Source organism: Nipponia nippon, unplaced genomic scaffold, assembly GCF_047370975.1.
Source record: "Nipponia nippon isolate SJK-2023a ecotype South Korea unplaced genomic scaffold, ASM4737097v1 scaffold_11, whole genome shotgun sequence".
Taxonomy (NCBI): domain Eukaryota; kingdom Metazoa; phylum Chordata; class Aves; order Pelecaniformes; family Threskiornithidae; genus Nipponia; species Nipponia nippon.
The window spans coordinates 12,063,554-12,081,451 of NW_028262302.1; the positions used below are offsets into that span (position 1 = coordinate 12,063,554).

The window sequence follows — 17,898 nt, forward strand, 5'->3', positions numbered from 1 at the left end:
TGTCTTAAACCACATTACAGTATTTTCGATGTTGGTCTAAGTTGAATCAGTGAGCGGTGCCCCTTGCAGAACATACATCTTATAAAGATAGCCGAAGTATGATATGCTTTGAAGCTAATAGGATTTGGAGAGAGAGGCAACAACTCCACACTTGAAGAGAATATGTACTATGAACTGGCCGGTAGGATTATTACGGATAATGTCTACCTTACCTTGCCCAGGTGGCATGAACAGAGCATACCCAGATAAAATAATTTGCCTCAGTGCAAAGATTCCTTGACTTTTAAAAATGTATTGAGCCTTTGGACTAAAATGATTAAAACTCTTGGTTTGATGTAGCCATCAATATTCTGTAACAAAACACCAATGTTTTAAAATCTGCTAGCACTGGGGCTGCTCCAAAACAGTTTGATTTCACAAAAATGAAAAGTTTTTACATGGAAAATACCTCCAAGTTGGTAACAATAATAGCTGGGAGTACCAACTTGAGCAAAGCTGGTAACTTGCAAAGCAATCAAATCTTGTTTTCTTTTTTTCTAGAGTTTCTTGGAAGCCAAAGACAAAGACGGTCTCTTCCCCTGTGCTCGGCAGACACCGTACCTATCAAGAGCGCTGTCTCCTTACGGCCAGCGTGGCTTGGTTCGCTGCAGTCCAGTAAAACATGCCAAAAAAGATTCTCGGAATACGTCTAACGCATCTAACTCAAACTCAAGTGTCGGTACATTAAGTACACCAAGAAAACACCCTGGACTTTCATGCAGTTGCTCCACTGATAGTTTTGTGAGCAGTAGTCATTCCCAGAGGTATCAAGGAAGCAACTCCAAAGTACGCAGTGGGGATCTTCTAGTCAGGCACTCTGAATTCTTTACTGATAGCCAAAAACCTTTTACTCCACGCACCTTAATATCAGATGCTAAATCTTTCCTGTCAGAGTACAGGTATTACACTCCTGCTCGAAGGAAAAGGACAAATCACTGCAAGCAGCATGTGGAAGCCCAAACACAGACTGATGTGATCAGGTACAGAGATTAAAACTTCGTTTTGAAACTGTGGAATTTAGATGTTATCATAACAGTGTCTTCATAAAAGCAACATGTTTTGCTCTCATTTACATTTGTATAAAACCAGAATAATTATTCTGAAATTATTCTAGATATGCCTTAGGAAAAGCTAGAAGAGAATGTGATTTTCTGTTTTTTCACTGGCATATTTTGTTGCCTTCTCTCTGGAGCAACTGGTTTCACCTATACAAATTGGATACAAAGTGCCACTAAATCCAAACTGTGGGATCTCGCATCTGCTGGGGATAGTTGTTCCCCCTCTCTTTTCTTTGCTCTCTCTGGTGTATAGTTGTGCTTTCTGTCTTCTAAAGAATTAACCACTATAAGCATGCAGATAGGTCCCCACTGTTGCCCCTAGTCTCATATTTTCCAATTTGTTAATTAATACATCATGCAAAGATCCTTTTTTGTAACTCTTGAATGCAGCTCTTCATTGTCTTTTTATCATTTTAATTTAAATGCTTTCAGATGTATCCTATATGAAATATTTTACACAAAATTAATGTCTTTCTCTTGCATTGAACTCCGTAGCAAATTAAACAGTTTTGATTTAGTTTTGGTTTTTACTGATACTACCTCATAAAGATAAATCTTCTCTTTTGTGTCCTCAGTGACTGCATGTCTAACTCTGGTTTTGTCCTAGAACAGAGTAGGAATTTCATAAGACTGGAATCAGGATAGCTTCAGCTCCATATTGCAACTACTGATTTTCTGGCTCTGGGTCATATATTTTCCTGGTGCACTTCTAATGTATAGGATCATCTCCATACTCAATTCTGAACAATTATTTTGGATAACTTAGCTGTCCCCTGTAAATATGCAGCCAAATAATGGATTTGGATCACCTATGTATGACTGTTGTCATCCTTCAAAATGAACTATAACTTAGCTTTGTTATGTGAATGGAAGTCTGGCAAAAATTTTCTAAACTGTCTGAGACATTTTAGTACTAGGTCCCGTTCAGATTGATGGGAAATTTCTGCAGTGGCACTGGTATTCTTATCCTGCATATTTTGCAAGTAGCCTTGGAAATCTAATACATCTCTAAATTTTGTAGCTTTCCATCTGCAGACAAAGCATCTGAGAGAAAAGTTACAACTGAACAGGAGAAGATCACATTGAAGGTAATACATCTATTAGTCATCCAGGTACTCTTACCACACCCTTCACCATCATTTTGGAGTATATACTTCATCTCTGACACAGCAATATACAACTGATTTAAGTTTCATTTTCTTTATTGTCGTGAGATGAATTAGTTCTGTAGAGGAGAGAGAGTTTCAGAAGAACGAGTGAAGGCATGTGTAGAGATCTGAGGATATTACAAAATTTTAATTTTTTTTTCCAACAGTTTTTACAAGTGCACACTATCATTTCAATATCTGTTAAGGCCATAAATAATTAGTACATTATTTTTCAGCAGAAGAAGGTACCTCTTTTTCAAGGATTTTTTTTCTTCATTTTTACATTGGATAACATATTCCAGAAAGCCCTCAACAGAAGAATTGGAATCAAGGAGGCTCTTCCTGTGAGGAAGCACCCAAACCAGTGGGTGGTGAAGTTTTCCTTGATACTGTTTGCTTTCTGTCTTGCTGAATGTATCTGGAATGCTGTAATGAAAAATCACACCACTTTAGATTCTGCCAGCTCCTAGTATTTTTTGTCATAGTCACAGAAATGTTTGCATCCATCATTTTGATTTGAATTGCTAAGTGTTTGTGACAGTTGAACTTAGTTTTTCAGTTACTTGGTCTTTCAGAAATTGCCTTAGTGTGTGGTGGGTTAAGATTCCTAAATTTTAAAGATGAAATGGAATAGCAGCATCTTTGGGAGGCAGAGGGAAGCAGGCAAAAGACCTGAAATATTTCTTAAGACTTCAAATCTGAAGTTATTTTGTCTTAATTTGTACTAATATTTGGATGGAAGAGTTTGATCAGAAGTTAGGTTCTTACTTGGTGCTTTGTCTTGTAGCCACTATATAGACAAGTCCTTAAACAAACAGCCCTGTCAAACATAAGAGAAGTACTTGAATAACTGTGGGCTTTCTTCCTGAATAAAGGCTACAGGGTCAGACTCTTCCTGTCTCTAGCTTAATAAGGCAAAAAATTATGCTTTATTCATTGGAGGAGAGGGCTGAGAGAGAATATGTATTTATAGCTTTACCAGAAATAGAAGAGAGACCACCTGAACTGATCTGCATCTGCAGCAGACCTCATTAAGACAAGGTTAAATGATTATTCAGAAGGCTTCACTCCAGTTCCATGAAGAACTTCTGATTTCATTTCAAAACTGTCATATCTGACTTTTTCTTTGGCTGTTGTAAAAGTGACAGCAGTAAGTCATGTAGCTTTACGGTGGCCCTTTCAGAGTATTATCATTTAAAATGCAGGTAGTCAGCAACTGACTTTCCATCAGTTTTGTGCAAGCAGCCCGAGGGATGTGATTTAGAGTGCTGGTTCCTTGTTTTGCATGCCAAATATTACTCCTGTTGGTGACATCAACCCCCTCTGGCTTTTAGAGAATTTGTCTTTGACATACTTGTCAGGGGAGAAATGTTCCACATCTCCTGTTACCCCTGACTAAAATTTTGGATGTCAAAGCTGATGACCCTTTGCTGCTGTATGTCTCAGTTTACCCAAAGTTTCTCAGAAAAGACACAAAATTTGTAGGGCTGCTTAATCACAGATAGTTATTACGTTCATTTTAATGGTAAAATCTGCTGTGTATTTGCACTGATAATAAAGATTTTATCTCTGTGTTGTAGGCTGACGATAGAAGATATACTGCGGATGAGCCTGAGAGAGGAACAGCTGCTTTTCCATACTCCTTCCTAAGGTACCTGATTTACAGCAGGAAGGAACAGTTGAAGCATTCCTCCTTGCTTTCTATACAGCTGCTCCTTAGGCCATAAGCCTTCGCTACCATTTCTCTTTATAAGTCTCTTCTCACAGGACTTTTGTTTGGTTGGGTTTTTTAGATCAATGGCCTTTCCCAACTTCAAAATTCATTATTTTCTTATGATAAAGTTCCACTGGGAAGCCAATTAAGAAAGAAAACAAGATCTGAAATATATGAGTATTTTTGTCAGGAGTGAGAGCGATGGCATGTTAATACACCTGTTTTGTACATCCAAGCATACATCTGAGCTTATAGAGTACATATTTCTTACACAGTACTACAACTAAATAGTGGATTGGTATTCCAGTTGGTATTTCCTTTCAGGAAAAAGGGTCTCCAGACATCCGGCCTTTTGAATCTATGATCTGCGAGAATTGCAGACCAGAGGCATTTCCCACATCTTTTTCTGAAAATGTAACACTGAGATTCAGAATATTGTCTACAATACATGAACAGTGTTGGAAATCAGGCCAGAACCCAAGGGCTCCCAGCTGATTCTCCTCATTGCTGACCTAGGTATCATTCATGACTTGCTGATTTGCTCTCTGGCCTTTTCATACAAAGGCATTTTTACCTGAGGGAAAAAATTTCACTCTGAGTAAAAAAAGCACTCTTATGGATAGCGGAGGTCTGTATAGCATCTGAAGCAACACAGAGGTCTTCTGAGGTATTAGAGCACTGCATCTAGTGAGGTGTTATAATACTGTTGAACCATAGGCTTTCAGGCTTCAATGTAAGCAGTGGATTTTGCTACTGGAGCAGGGTTTGGGGGTGTTCTGGTGGTCTTTTTTTCCAAGAGGAAATGGGATAATGGCACAGGATGGCCCTAGAAGGAAGTAAGATGCAAGGTAGCACAAAGAATTTTAAAATGTTGCTCTCTTTCTTACCCTCTGGTTTTCTGATTAGAGAGACATCGCTGTATTCTCAGCAGTCTTCAGCAAGGAGGACTATTGAGTCTGAGTAAGTACGCTTAAACCATTTTTCTGCTAGTTTGCGACATTAGACTAGAAACTTCCTCAAAACTGATGAACTTGAAACAGTAAATGAGGACTCAGAATAAACTGTTGCGCACAATTTACAGTAGAATTGACATGACTATGAATTGTTATATAATACTTAAAATTTCCATGTGAATCTAAAAATGAAGAAAATTCATTATAACTTTGGAAGAAAGATAGACCTCTCTTCTTGTCCAGTGGCTGTACTTTAAATGTTTCCCATTCTTTTTTGGTCTGTAATCTCTGAAGCAAATGTTGGCAAAATAAAATATCAAGCTGAAGGGCATTCTTACACATTTCTGCTCTGAAATTTGATGAGAATTAGAAAAGGTTTGAGTTATATTCAGAAACACTGACAATGCTTTATCATGTGACCTTGGGGAAGTCATTTAATTCTTTGTGCTTTAGGACAGGCTTGTTCTTGCCTAACTTTAAGTATGTAATATAAGTATCAAAAATCAGCTATAGATCTCTTCCTTGACTATAAAGGGAACCAAAATGACATTCTCCAGGCTGGATGACAAATTTTGCATCGTGAAAGTCATGCAAGATGTATCTCATTTTTTATTTTCTGTTTATTAAGACTGGAGGATGATTCAATAGAGCTTGATTGGATACTTTGGGATATTTACAAAGATGCTATGAAAGAGAAACAGCACCGAAATCTTTTCTTTGGGGATTTTCTTTCTTGTGGTTTTCCAAACAGAACTCCAAACTTTTGGAGAGTCTCTCATTTAGAGCAATTGGCATCAACAAGGCTTTAAGAGGTATTAAAATAGAGAGACATTTGATCAAAGAGGTGAAAGCCACATTGCACACTAACAAGGATTTTGTACATCAAAGAGTTGTTGTTTGAAAGGAATGGAGGCTGTCAAATAAGCACTTAGGTTTTTCTGAACTTCCACTGATGACTACCAATTTTCAGCTGCAGTCAGATTCTCTAGGAGCTCCTTTGGAAGCCTTTACTCAGAGCGTCAGACTGCAATTTTACACTTTCTTCCCAGTTGGCGCCCCTTTCTTCTTGAGTGCAAAACAGGTTCTGAACGCTTTCCAAGATCTGCCGATTTCCTCACTCGGGATCTCTGTGCTAATTTATACCACAACAGAAAGTTAGCATAAACACGAAGCACCATAGTGACCTTTCTAACAGTCTGATATTTTACACAGGATTTTATATTACTATTCAAATTGAATGAAAGGCTTAGTTTGTCCTGATAGAATTACCCTTTTGAAACATAGCAGCTGGTACCAAGAACTATGCAATCTTCCTAATGGCATTTCCCATAAAGGTGATTGGACCTACTGCATTGTGTAATATGTGTCTCTATTTTAAAACATTTTAACGGTGGGTTTTCTATTCTCCCTGCAGAGAAGAAGAGCTTTTATATTTAGCTTTTATTGAAGATGTAACAAATGAAATTCTTAGCCTTGGGCTATTTTCTAACAGGTAGGTTACGGTTGCTTTCAAATTTGTAATGCTGTGTCAGAAACACATGGACTCTGTAAGAAGGGGAAGTAGTGTTTAGTAATCATTTCTTTGCCTTTAAGAATATATAGATACACAGTTACCCCTTGCTTTTGTTTTGTTTCCTTTTCTTTTTTGCTTTATGTAAGAAAGGGGAACTAGGGAAGACCTGTGGGTCATATACTTTGATCTGCAATCATGAGGTAAAGCCTGTTAGAAACTGACCTGGAACCCTAGGGGGAGTAATGCTAAGAAGAAATCATTTTACTCTGCAACGTCTGTTTTGCTAAATAAACCAAGTTACTGATCTCTCACACAACAGATCCTCCGTCTCCCTTCTGTCTTGTTCCTGTTCCAATATGAATTCAGTCTTCAACATGGGTTGTCAGGATTACATACTGTTTCAGATAAGGGTTCACCAGCTGCTAAATCAGATTTTTTTTCAGTAATTAAACAATAAGTTATGATACAATTCATGTTTTTAAGTAGTACTCCCAAATTCTTTTCCAAAGCAGTTATTTCTGTTACAGAATTCTCAGTTCTGTTAAAGAACTCTCAGAATTTTAACCCATTTTTGTAATTCCATTTTCAAGGCAGTCTAATTTCAGCGTAATATTCTGATCTTCCTCTGGATTGATAATGTTCCCAGCTGTTTTGCTACTCTGTGCACTCTCATTTTTTTTCCTCATGTCAAGGCTATCAGTAATAATGTTAAATACACTAAATCAAAAAATTAATCTTTGAGAAATTTCAAAAGCAGTCTCCCTCTGGTTCTTTTTTACAGTAATGTTGTCTTCCCTTAAAACCCTTCTTGCACTAATTTCTTTTTTTTTTTTTGATAATTTCTCATGTAAGCTAGATTAAATTCGCTTGACCTTCCGGAAATTTGTTCCAGTGACTGTTTACCTTAGCTGTCACAGAACACTTCCTCTGTGCTGAAATGTTTTCTCATCCTGTTTAAGCAATGGACCGAGGAGGTTTTTCTGGATTTTTTTTCTGAAGCTGGATTTTATTCCTTCCCTTTCTTTACACTTGTGTATATCGGCCACTATGGTGCACCTGAGAGATTTTGGATACTTGAGCGGGCCAGCAGAACCACCACTGGATTGTTGGTTTCTCCCCCCGCATAGAATCAACAGGCCAAACACACCCAGAGCTGTGCTACAAATCACCCCATGATTATCGTCCGCTGCCCAAAGCTGGTTCTGCCTGCTGAGCCCCTGTCCAGTGGGATACCGATGCCAGGTAGCCCTCTTTGTGCCAGAGCCTAATTGAAACAGTCTTAGTGGTCCCGTTCAGCTAAGAAATGAAAATAAAAAAACTAAGGTCATTAATGTATGTAGATCTGTTAAAAGTTGGTTTTCTTCCTGTGAAATCATTTAATTTTTCATTTGTAGAGTTCTGGAACAACTGTTCGAGTGTCATATACAAGAAAATAAGAACCGTTTGGATGAGGTAGGTACTGCCCCTGTAATATTCTCCCTCTCTGCGTATGACTTCAGTGATGTGGAAATGCACTGGTATATTTGTGGGTAAAGGTGACCAGAATGCTCAGTGGGGAGCATCCCTCTCCGTAAATGAGATTTGCAGACTCATGGATCACAGTAGGTCAGGTGTCACAGGCACAAAAAAGGGACAATAGTCACCACAGTTTGGTGATGCTTGCTGTCTAATTTAGTCACTTGATTGCAAGCAGCCTCCCTTTCCTTATGTCAGAATTAAGGCCTGAGTTCTGGGCAGATAGGAGCCGTGGGGCTGGAGAAGCGTCACCCCTTTCTTCCTTCACCCCCTAGAACAAAATGCGCCACTTGTTGGATGTTCTGAAAGCAGACCTCAGCTGCAGCCCGGGCAGCGGTGCGGAGCAAATCCACGCAAGCTGGGAAGTCTTGGACTCGCTGGATCTGCAGGAGTTTGATGCAATGGAAGACCTTGAGTTTACCAGTAAAAGTCAGAGACAAAGAAAAGCTACAAAAAGTGAAGAATTCTTTAGGACCATGAACTTATCCTTAAAGGAACCAAACAAATGTGAATCACCAGTATGCAGGGAAAGTTCAAAGGAGACCCAGAGCAAGGATGACTTTTCAGAAGATGTCGCTGAAATGATGGATGCTGGGGCAGAGTCTGATTCTTGTGTGAAATCTGAAGACGACTCAGACACTTCACCCCCATGTGAGGCAACTTTAAACTTGATTACTTGTGACAGTGATTTGGAAGCCAACAAGGAACTTGATGATCTTGAGGAAAGCTTTGCAGAAGCCCTTCAGATCTCACATTACTATTCATAATAGTAGCCAAAACTTAGCTGTTAAATAGGGATAGGGCTAGTTCTGTGGGGAACTGCCATTTGTTAAACAGTAGTAAGTTATTTGGTTTATTTTCAGTTTATTTCTGTTTAAATACTGCTAAAATCTCTCTAGCAGGATATTGTTAATTGGGCATTAATTTCTGTATTAATGTAGACTCTAAAGGGTAAAGTGTCAGTTATACAAAAAATTTGTATATTTTGTCTATAATTGTATAGCTCAGAACTAACTTTTGAGATTATTAAAATTAGATGTATATTTTTAGAAAGCTGTAAGTTATGAAATATTTATTGTTTTTTATTTATAATAAATAAATTCATTGCTAGTGCAGTTGCAGTCCTGCTATAAAGAGCCAAGATTTTGTAGTCTGCAAGAATTCAGCTTATCCACATCAAAACAGGGTAATGTACATACCTACAGAGCAGAGAGGAAACTGTTTGTCCATCCTGGAAGAGGGCATTGTTTGAACACAAAGTTCTTGTAATCAACTTTTTTCCTATTACAGTAACTGTAAAACATAAGAAACATACCTCCTCCTTGCATTACCTAGGGTGAAATAAGGAATGAGTGTGGACAGGCAACTTTCCGAACATAAGAATTTCTTTTGGTGCTGGTGGACAATCATTCCTTCATTGTACTGCCCCAGGTGAGCGATGTGTTGGCGTCTCACAGTTCCAGTCTGTACTATAGTCAGTGGTGCTGCCAAAGGCCCCTTCGCACGGCTGAGGTGCTCAAGAGATTCCTGCCCTGTTAGGCTGTACCCCTGGCAGCCAGCCAGCATCAGTCACATTTCAAATGTAGATTAGAAAGCTTTCTGCTAGGGAGGCCAGCATGAATCTTGGCTTTGTTGTTGTCTTCCCCCACTCGCTTGTCTTACCAGTAGGTTTCTGTCAAGAAGAATGTTCTTCCCTTTGTACACAGGCCTTCTTATGCTAAGTTGCAAGGCTTAGGTTTCCTTCACTGGTTGGTCTGACCATGAACATAATTGTCATATTCCTTGTACCAACAGGTACAAGGAGCCATTTTGCAGTATTAGCTGCTCTCGGTTTTTCCCTAACCTCCTGTCAGCTTTATCACTTGAAAAGGACATTTCTCTCTAGCTACTGCATATGGCAGCTCTTGAGCTGTTTAATCCTAGTTGTCCATGACTCAACTGGTATTTCTGGAAAGTGAAGACTGCAACAATTTTCAAGCTGCACAACACAAAAATAAATGGTTCGATTTCATGCATTAATGACAACCTTGGCATAGCATTCTGCATCAAGCTTTGGTTTTGAAAAAAGATTGAGCTGGGTACTGATTCATTAGTAGGAATGTCTAGTAGAAGACACATCAGGCATCTTGTACAGCAAATGGAGAAAAGGTGGTCTATGTTATGATTGAAGTTTAAATTGAAGTTAGTGCATGCATTGCACAAAATCAGCCCAAATTTCTTTGTCTCACCAGAGTACATCTATTACCTGGCATTCACGTTACTGCAGGATGAGCTCAACGGGTTCTGAGGAAACGTGGGGAAGTTACATTGTCTTGCTGTAGGTGAGGAATTACAAGAAGCCTTAGGAACCAGATAAAGCCTGTCCCCAAATACCTCTTAGGGTTGGTATTTATCTGCTTCCTCCAAGGACAAACCCGAGTGGTTACAGTTCATACATACAACTGCTACCACCTGCCTCCCCTGCGGCTCATGAGTGTCTACCAAAGACTATTGATTCTGTAAGCTAGATGACCAATTGCAGCTATAAGTAGCTCCAAGAGGCATAGACCACTGCTTCACTTGTGAGGCATAAACCTGGGGGGGGCAGGGGGGAGAAATCTCCAAAAAACTCCAGAGAAAGTCAATCAAACAACGGCAACATTTCTGGCACAGTCATCAGCATGGCAGTGCAGAACATAATTCCCCAAAAAAGCAAAAGGCACTTTCCTGGCTGCCTTGGCCACAATAATAAATTACGCTTGTTGACAATGACAGCAGGCTAGGGTTTATTTTAGCCACGTACGTGCGGCTGTGCAGATGGGCGCTAGCCTTTCATCTGCCGCGCTCAGCTGGCTGGCTTGTAAATCTGGCCTGCAGCTTGAGCGCTCTGGCTCACTGAACAGTAGGTAAGATAACGCGAGGATTTTGCATCCCTCCAGCAGAGCTTGTCTTGTTGAAAAGACACAGCCACAGGGCTGAGTCAGTACAGCGCAGGGGTGGTTTGGGCTCGATCCCAAGTGATCAAAGCCCTTCTCCCATCCCCAAGGAAACTCCCTCTATTCCTTACCCCACAGAGCTGAAGGGCAGGATGCACCTAGGGAACTATCGCTTCTACTGTGTGAACGATTTTAACAGAGGGACTGGTTAGAAAACTGGTTAGACATATCCAAGTATAAAGCCTCTTTGCTTCTCAGCCAGGAGTTCACCCACTCTTGGGGCCTCCCTTCTGAGTTCTCCAATCTTGGTCAATACTGGAATTCAGGTTTTTTTCCCTGCCTCTCACTACACTGTATAACTTGCACATCATAAAAAAGATCACTCGGCAAACTTTGGCTTGTGGTCAACATGAGTCTGATTAAAGATTAATAAGAATTTCACATTTAAATTCCACAAATAATGAAAAAACTGAACACCACAGCACTGAAAGCGGCCATGACATCACCTCACAGAAAGGTGCAAATAATGACGCACTCATTTCCTGTAGTGTGAGTAGAACAAAAATAAACAAAACCAGTTCCTTGACCATATATCCTGGCAATGAGCAGTCTGAACATCAATGACATTTTTTTTCTGGGTAGAAGAGACTTAAAAGAGTAAATAAATTCATTAAAACAGACCTTTCACGAAGAAAGCATCTGTCTACCTAAACCATAACTGTGAACATTTTTTGGATCCAGAGTGAAATCTCTGGTAAAGAACCAGCAGATCGCGCACTCCAGTATCGTAGCAGCTGGAGCAGTCAGCCCAGTCCAAGGAACTGGTTTCTCGTTGTACAGCCACTCCCACCAGATAGTAGGGAAAAAACATTCTAGGTAAATGTTATCTGTATAAAAATCAATTTATCTACAGATCCAAAAGCAAATTCAGGCTATCCAGGGCTTAAAACTTTCTCCCTTTTATTCACATTTACTTTAAGGTGGTGCTTCAAACATAAGTTGTTTATACAGCTTGATATGCAAGCCTGACCCACATCACTGATAAAGTTAATCAATAGTGCATGCTTCATTTTTTTTCTGAGTGTTGGTTTGGTTTTTTTTTCGGTCTCCTCACCCTTTACTTGGTGATATACTCAGTTCTTGGCACAAGCAATAGCAGAACAAGGTAGTCATGACACCATTGCAAATCTGAATGCTTCAGAAGTAACAAACGTAGGAGCAGCCGGCAGCTGTGATCTGCAATGTAAAGACTTATTTCTGCCCCGATTTATGTGGGTGATGAGCACATGCATAACGACATCAATATTTACTTCAACTGGACAAGATCTCGCTATTGTTACTTCACTCTGTAACAAACCGGTCTCTTATCTTTAAAGCCTACAGTTTTGTCATCACTGCTCTTGTTTTCAAAGGTAGGATTCTGTTTATTTACAAAGCAAAGTGGGGCTTTTGGTCATCTGAAGTAAAGATTAATGTGATGAAAGAAAAAGGTGCTTAGATGTCTTAGGGCTGACCAGAAAACAAAAACCTGCAAGCAAAACCCAAGCTCTCATTTTATCCCTGATCGACCCTGTGTCTGACACCTACACATTTTTCATTTAGGCTTAGCTGCAGAATGACTCTGGGGTCCTTTTTCTCTGCATTTCTGTACATTTTTACATCATTTATAGCTGTGCAAGAGTAGTTGTAGAAAAACGCAGCTCAGCTGATAACGTTTCATAATTCAAGGACAAATGGCTCCATCAGGCAGTGGGGAAAGAAGGGCTACATTTTCCTCAGCAATGATCTGTGCAAGGAGTATGAACAAGAGTACTGGCGCATCAGCATAAATAAAAATTAGGTCCAGGAGTTTCATTCGTAGCACCTAATGCAGGCTGTTTCAGTGCAGCGACAGCACAGCTTCTAACCACCGAGACGCCCCCAGCACCCTTGAGTGCACGGCTGCTGTTCCTCTGCCTGAGCACCAGGGAAAGGCAGCAGCGGTCCCAGCCCACAGCCGGCGGGACGGAGAAAGAGCAATGGAAAACGAATGTTAAAGGGTATGTAGGAAGAAAGGAAAGAGGAAAGGGAAATTGTTATTTATTCCATCTTTTAAAAAATGGTGAGACCTATTATCAGGTAGAACACGGGTGCAGAGTAGAAATTTAGATGCCACTTGTTAACTTGTCTCCAAACATATTTTAGAGCTCCCTCATTTTTCCACTCTATGTGGAGTGTATTTGAGTATTTGAGACCTAAAAATTAATGACAAAGGGAAAAAACACAAAATTGTAACTCAGGGTGTACTTTAGGGAGCTATGGGAAACTCCAGCGCCCCACTTCAGTTTTTGACCACCCAAGGCAGGAGCAAGTGCACCCAGGCACTGCAGCTGCGTGATGTCTCCAGAGCCACCAAACCTTTCCCTCTGGCACTTCCCTGGCACTTAACCTGTTGTTCTCAGGAGCTGACACCTGGTGTGTACACAGATGACAAGGAACAGAACAGCAACCAGTGATTTTAATAAAACCAGTTTCTCACTCTCCAAAACAACCGAACCAGATACTCACAAGCAGTCCAGTCTTCCTGTTCCCTTTATCAATAGGGAAATCTGCTTCATTCAGAAACAACCATCTTCACTTTCTATTCCAAGTAGCAAAGCAAGTGATACGCAAACAGGTGAGTGGTAAATTAATCTGCCGCACCAGCCGTTGCACCAGCATGGGTCACAACCAGTCAAGGGATCCAGTTTCAAAGCCTGTAGCGGGTCGTGGGCCAGCGGAAGCTGAGCATGTCGCAGGGATAAAGCATCGCTGGGAAGGGAAAGAAGAATCAGCAGTTATCACTGGCATGACAAATCATCAGTTGAGCTGCAGAGCACCCGTAGCTCATCTCCATCTCAGCCACCTTAAAGGCAACCTCAGGAGGGCTCCAGGATGTCAGGCAGTCCATGAGCAGCAACAAGAAGAGTTAATTCAAGTGAAGGGAACCCAAATTAAGAATGCAGTGTCTACTGTGCACGGGACTTTCTGTTCTCTGTAGAGAGCCTCCAGAGCAGCTGGGCTCTCTCTCTTCAGGCCTCCTAGCGGGACTGATCCTTTTAGCTCACCCACTAAGCTAATTTCAGCAGACAGCAAAGGGCAGGAGGTGTGCCTGACACCCAGGTGGCACCACACAAAAGTTACGTTTGCATTCATCTTTTAAACTATGAGACTGGCCTGCAATAGGTGTGGGCGCTCAACCCAGCACCACATTTCAGGCTGGAAGAATGCCGGAGGCGCCGAACACCCATCCCCACTGTGCACGGGCATGGGCACGGGCTGCTGCTGCGCCCTCGCTGCTCCTGTAGCTCACAGGCTTCGGCACACACAGTCTGCTCTGCAATCCTTCCAGCCCTACCGCATCGGGGGAATGAAGTTAGACCTTGAGAAGGGCAAGTAAAGGCTACACAAATGGAGTAGGGAGGCATATGAAACTTGAGAGAGAGAAACTCGAACACAGCCTCCGCCTGGCAGGCCACAGAGCTATGCTGTCCCATTTTCATAGAGGACAGGCAGCGTGATCTGTAGCACGAGGTGCAGAGCTCTCTGCAGTTATGCCAAGAATTCAGCAAGCCCGCAGGACTCCCCTTACAGTATCTGCGCGAGGGCTACAGCATGCCTTACATCTCGCAGCAGCCAGAGCCCGATTCCAGAAGATGAGTAACAGAACTATGAGGTGACCCCAGCTCTTCCCAGCTATCTGTTTCTCTCACTCACAAGCATGCTCACATGCCAAATAAGAAGTGAAGCAACGTGTCAAAGGCCATCAGCTCTCCTGTCAGCCCGAGAATTCCTCGCAGGACCTCAGAGGTGTAGCCTCTCCAACCAGAAATTCAGCTCAGAAGCATTTGGCACCCTGCTTTTTCCCGACATTTGACACAAGCAAGACCAGAGATGATACAGATAGCATAGGTTTGGGAGCTGGCTATGAGGCTTCCCAAATGCTGGGCACAACCATCTCAGATAACAGTGGATTGTGAGAGAAAGATAGAAGAGCTCCTCCAGCTCTCATCCTGGTTTCCCTTTCCCCAGAAACAAGCTTGCATGATGCCTCCTCCCCTCCCACCATGAGAGTCTTAAGCCTCACACAGGGGCCTTCAGCTTAAACGCAAGTCTTTCAAAGGCCTTCACTGTAGCTTTCCATAGCATGTGTTTCTTCCATGGCTGTTCCTCAATATCTGAACTGCTTAGAATCATAGAATCATTAAGGTTGGAAAAGACCCTTAAGATCATCAAGTCCTCTGTTCCGTTCACTTCATGGTGCAATCAGATCTCCACAAGGGGTTCTTGGGCACGTCTCCACAACCAGCTCTTTGTTGTCCATCGCTTTACCCAAAGAAGCAACTGCCAGGTGAGAGCCCAGCCCTGCCGTGAAGCACCCATGCTGCAGCCTCTGGCATGCTCCGGTTACAAAGCCAGGTGAGCAAGGGGACAGGCCAGCTCACGGCCAAAGTCAGCTTCACAGGTATCGCGACAATTCAGCCTGCAGCATTAGTGCAGTATTTCCAGTTTCTTTCAACAGAGAATGTAAATTAGCCTCAGTTCTGCTTATTTGTCATTATTTAAATACCAGCATTGTGCAGAGGGATAAGGCTGACCTTTTGTCCTGAAAACAGGCTCAAATGGAGCAATTCATTTCCAGCTTGATGGCGTAAATGCACTGAAAGTGCTAAACTCACCTTGGCAGCCCTCCTAACTAACACCATGGCACTAAGGATAAATTTTGCTCTGACTGCAGGGAGTGCATACACTCAGCAATGCTCCTTATTTTAGGTAGACTGTGTTTTTCACAGTGCATTAAAGCTACTGCATCCTGTACCTGTCGTTTGGTTTCCTATTGTTCTTCTGATTGAGGTGGCTGTGGAATAGCTCCTTCTGCCCTTTAAAACCTAAGAGGAACTTGGGAAGAAGACAAATCCTTCATCAACCATCTAAGTTTGTTTCTATTTTTGGTGAACAATTGCACTTTCCTCTTCTTTCCTAATTACATTTTGATCCTGACTACTAACATAACGCAGTGTTTCCCCTCTCCGTACAGAAGGAGAAAACAGATGTCCTCGTTTGGACAGGGCACTGCTACAGGAACCCACGCACTCTAGCAAGAGCCAGAGTGCATCTACAGAAAGCGGTAGGGATCATTTTCAGGTAAGGCTGAGCGAGCCATCCACCAGGACAGAGGAAGACAGACTCACCTACCAGCACCCTGGAAGGAACAAGTCCTTGGGCCCAGCATCCCAGGGGATATGTCACCGTAACAAGTGGGATCAGCAGGCCAGCTGTCTCAGACTGGCTGAGCCATTGTGTTGCATGTGATTTTCTCCTTAATCTTTCTGGAGCTGCTGTCAGGAACTGAATCAAACCCCGAGTTTTGAGAGCCTTCATTCTTGTCTATATACTTATCTTTTACAGGCCAGAAGTCACCTCCAAAGAAAATTATTGGAGATTTACTGATTATCATAGCCAGCCTACCTCTGCAAGATAGCTTTCAGGACCACAAGAATCAGGAAATAAAAATAATGTCGTATTTTTAGTGTGTCACTGAAAGGATGGCTTAAACAGGAAAATTGAGGCAGTACTGTTCCCTAAGATTTATAGTTTCAAATTAAATTGTTTCTCCTAATTCAGGGAGAGAAGTAAACATTTGGTGACTGATGGAATTTAAAGTGATGGAGACCTACAGCTCCTGGTCTTAAGGAGACAACTCAAATTTTTGAAACACAGAGTGAGCACTTCTTGCTATTTCTCGAGGCTTGGAGACAGTCACTTCAGAACAAATGTATTTATTTCTATACTGCTCTGGTGCAGGAAACTCAATAAACCTTGATAAATCTGCTAAAATATCTTCCAGATTATCAAACTAAAACCAGACCATCTTCTAATTTCCTGAAGCCTTTTGCTAAAGATTTTGTCAATGGAAAGACATTTTCAGCTTCAATCAGTCATGAATAGCACAGCATGCAGACAGAAGAAATCAGATACACACATGCACACACAAAGTATGCAGTTCCTTCAAATCACTGATTATCAGTATTAGCCAGGCTTGACAGGGGCTTTCTTCATAGGTACTTAACACCAGTGAAAATTCTTCGTTCACCTCTGGGTATGATAATTTGGGGTCTGTTCGTGGAAGGATTTTATGTCCTTCTAAATTTACGTAAAGCACATGATTGTCATTTTAGAAATGGCTAACAATAATAAGAATAATCTGAACCTCATCTGCAAGCCCTCCAAGTCTTTTCTGGTTGTTTTGTTTATTACAGCAGATAGATATCTTAAATCCATAGAATAAGTAGGGCAGCAAATAATACTGGTTTGGTATGTTGGGGATGGTAAATGTTTGGTTTAAACTTAGGTGTCTCTCTGAAAGATTGTCATGCAGATCAGTTTGAGAGATGTGGTGATTGATCAGAAATGGGATAGAATTTTTCTAAGCTCTACCCCTTCTAGCTCCCACATCTATGTTGTGCCGTTTTGCAAGTGGACAGCCCAAGAACACGCATGTGCCCTGAAGTCCTCGCTTCAGAAAAGCTCCCAAAGAATGCCATGAAGTCAAACGTTACAACATGTCTTCAACCCTGTGCACCTCTGAAAGATAAAGAAGTTTTGTGGTAAAACAGTCCCAGGCTCACCCATATCCTACTTAGACTTGTTTTTTCTTTGAATTAATGAAGCTAGTTTAAAGCAATTTCAATAATAACAGAACCAGCTTTTAAACATCAGAACCACCATTTCCCGAAGCACTATGTTCCACTGGAGCCACAGAACTGCAATCGCTCAAACACAAGTGCTGATGGCAGCTGGTCCGACTTGCCCAAGAGCCAGACTGAGCCAATGGGATATATAGCGATACAACAGCTTGCTCAGTTCAGCACTGATGGGCATTCACCTCGTCCTCACTCAGCTCCAGCTCTCCTGCAACACCATTCTCCTGTCAGTACCTGTGTAAGTGGCATTCCCATCATGCTCACAAATTGTGATTGTCCACAACTAGGTCTCAGGCTGCAGGAGGTAAACTGGCAACGTTT

General features: G+C 41.5%; 1 protein-coding gene across 2 annotated transcripts in view; it reads left to right on the top strand.

The window, feature by feature from the left end:
• SPATA7 (spermatogenesis associated 7) overlaps positions 1 to 8,883 on the top strand; it is a 42,810-nt gene extending 33,927 nt beyond the window's left edge. For both annotated transcript variants that reach the window (XM_087747024.1, XM_087747025.1), the window contains exons 6-12: positions 541 to 1,019; positions 2,119 to 2,185; positions 3,826 to 3,896; positions 4,866 to 4,919; positions 6,327 to 6,404; positions 7,820 to 7,877; positions 8,216 to 8,883. In XM_087747024.1, the coding sequence (XP_087603150.1) occupies positions 541 to 1,019; positions 2,119 to 2,185; positions 3,826 to 3,896; positions 4,866 to 4,919; positions 6,327 to 6,404; positions 7,820 to 7,877; positions 8,216 to 8,707 (1,299 nt within the window). In that variant the 3' untranslated portion in view covers positions 8,708 to 8,883. The remainder of the gene's footprint in view (positions 1 to 540; positions 1,020 to 2,118; positions 2,186 to 3,825; positions 3,897 to 4,865; positions 4,920 to 6,326; positions 6,405 to 7,819; positions 7,878 to 8,215) is intronic.
• Positions 8,884 to 17,898: the final 9,015 nt, after the last annotated feature.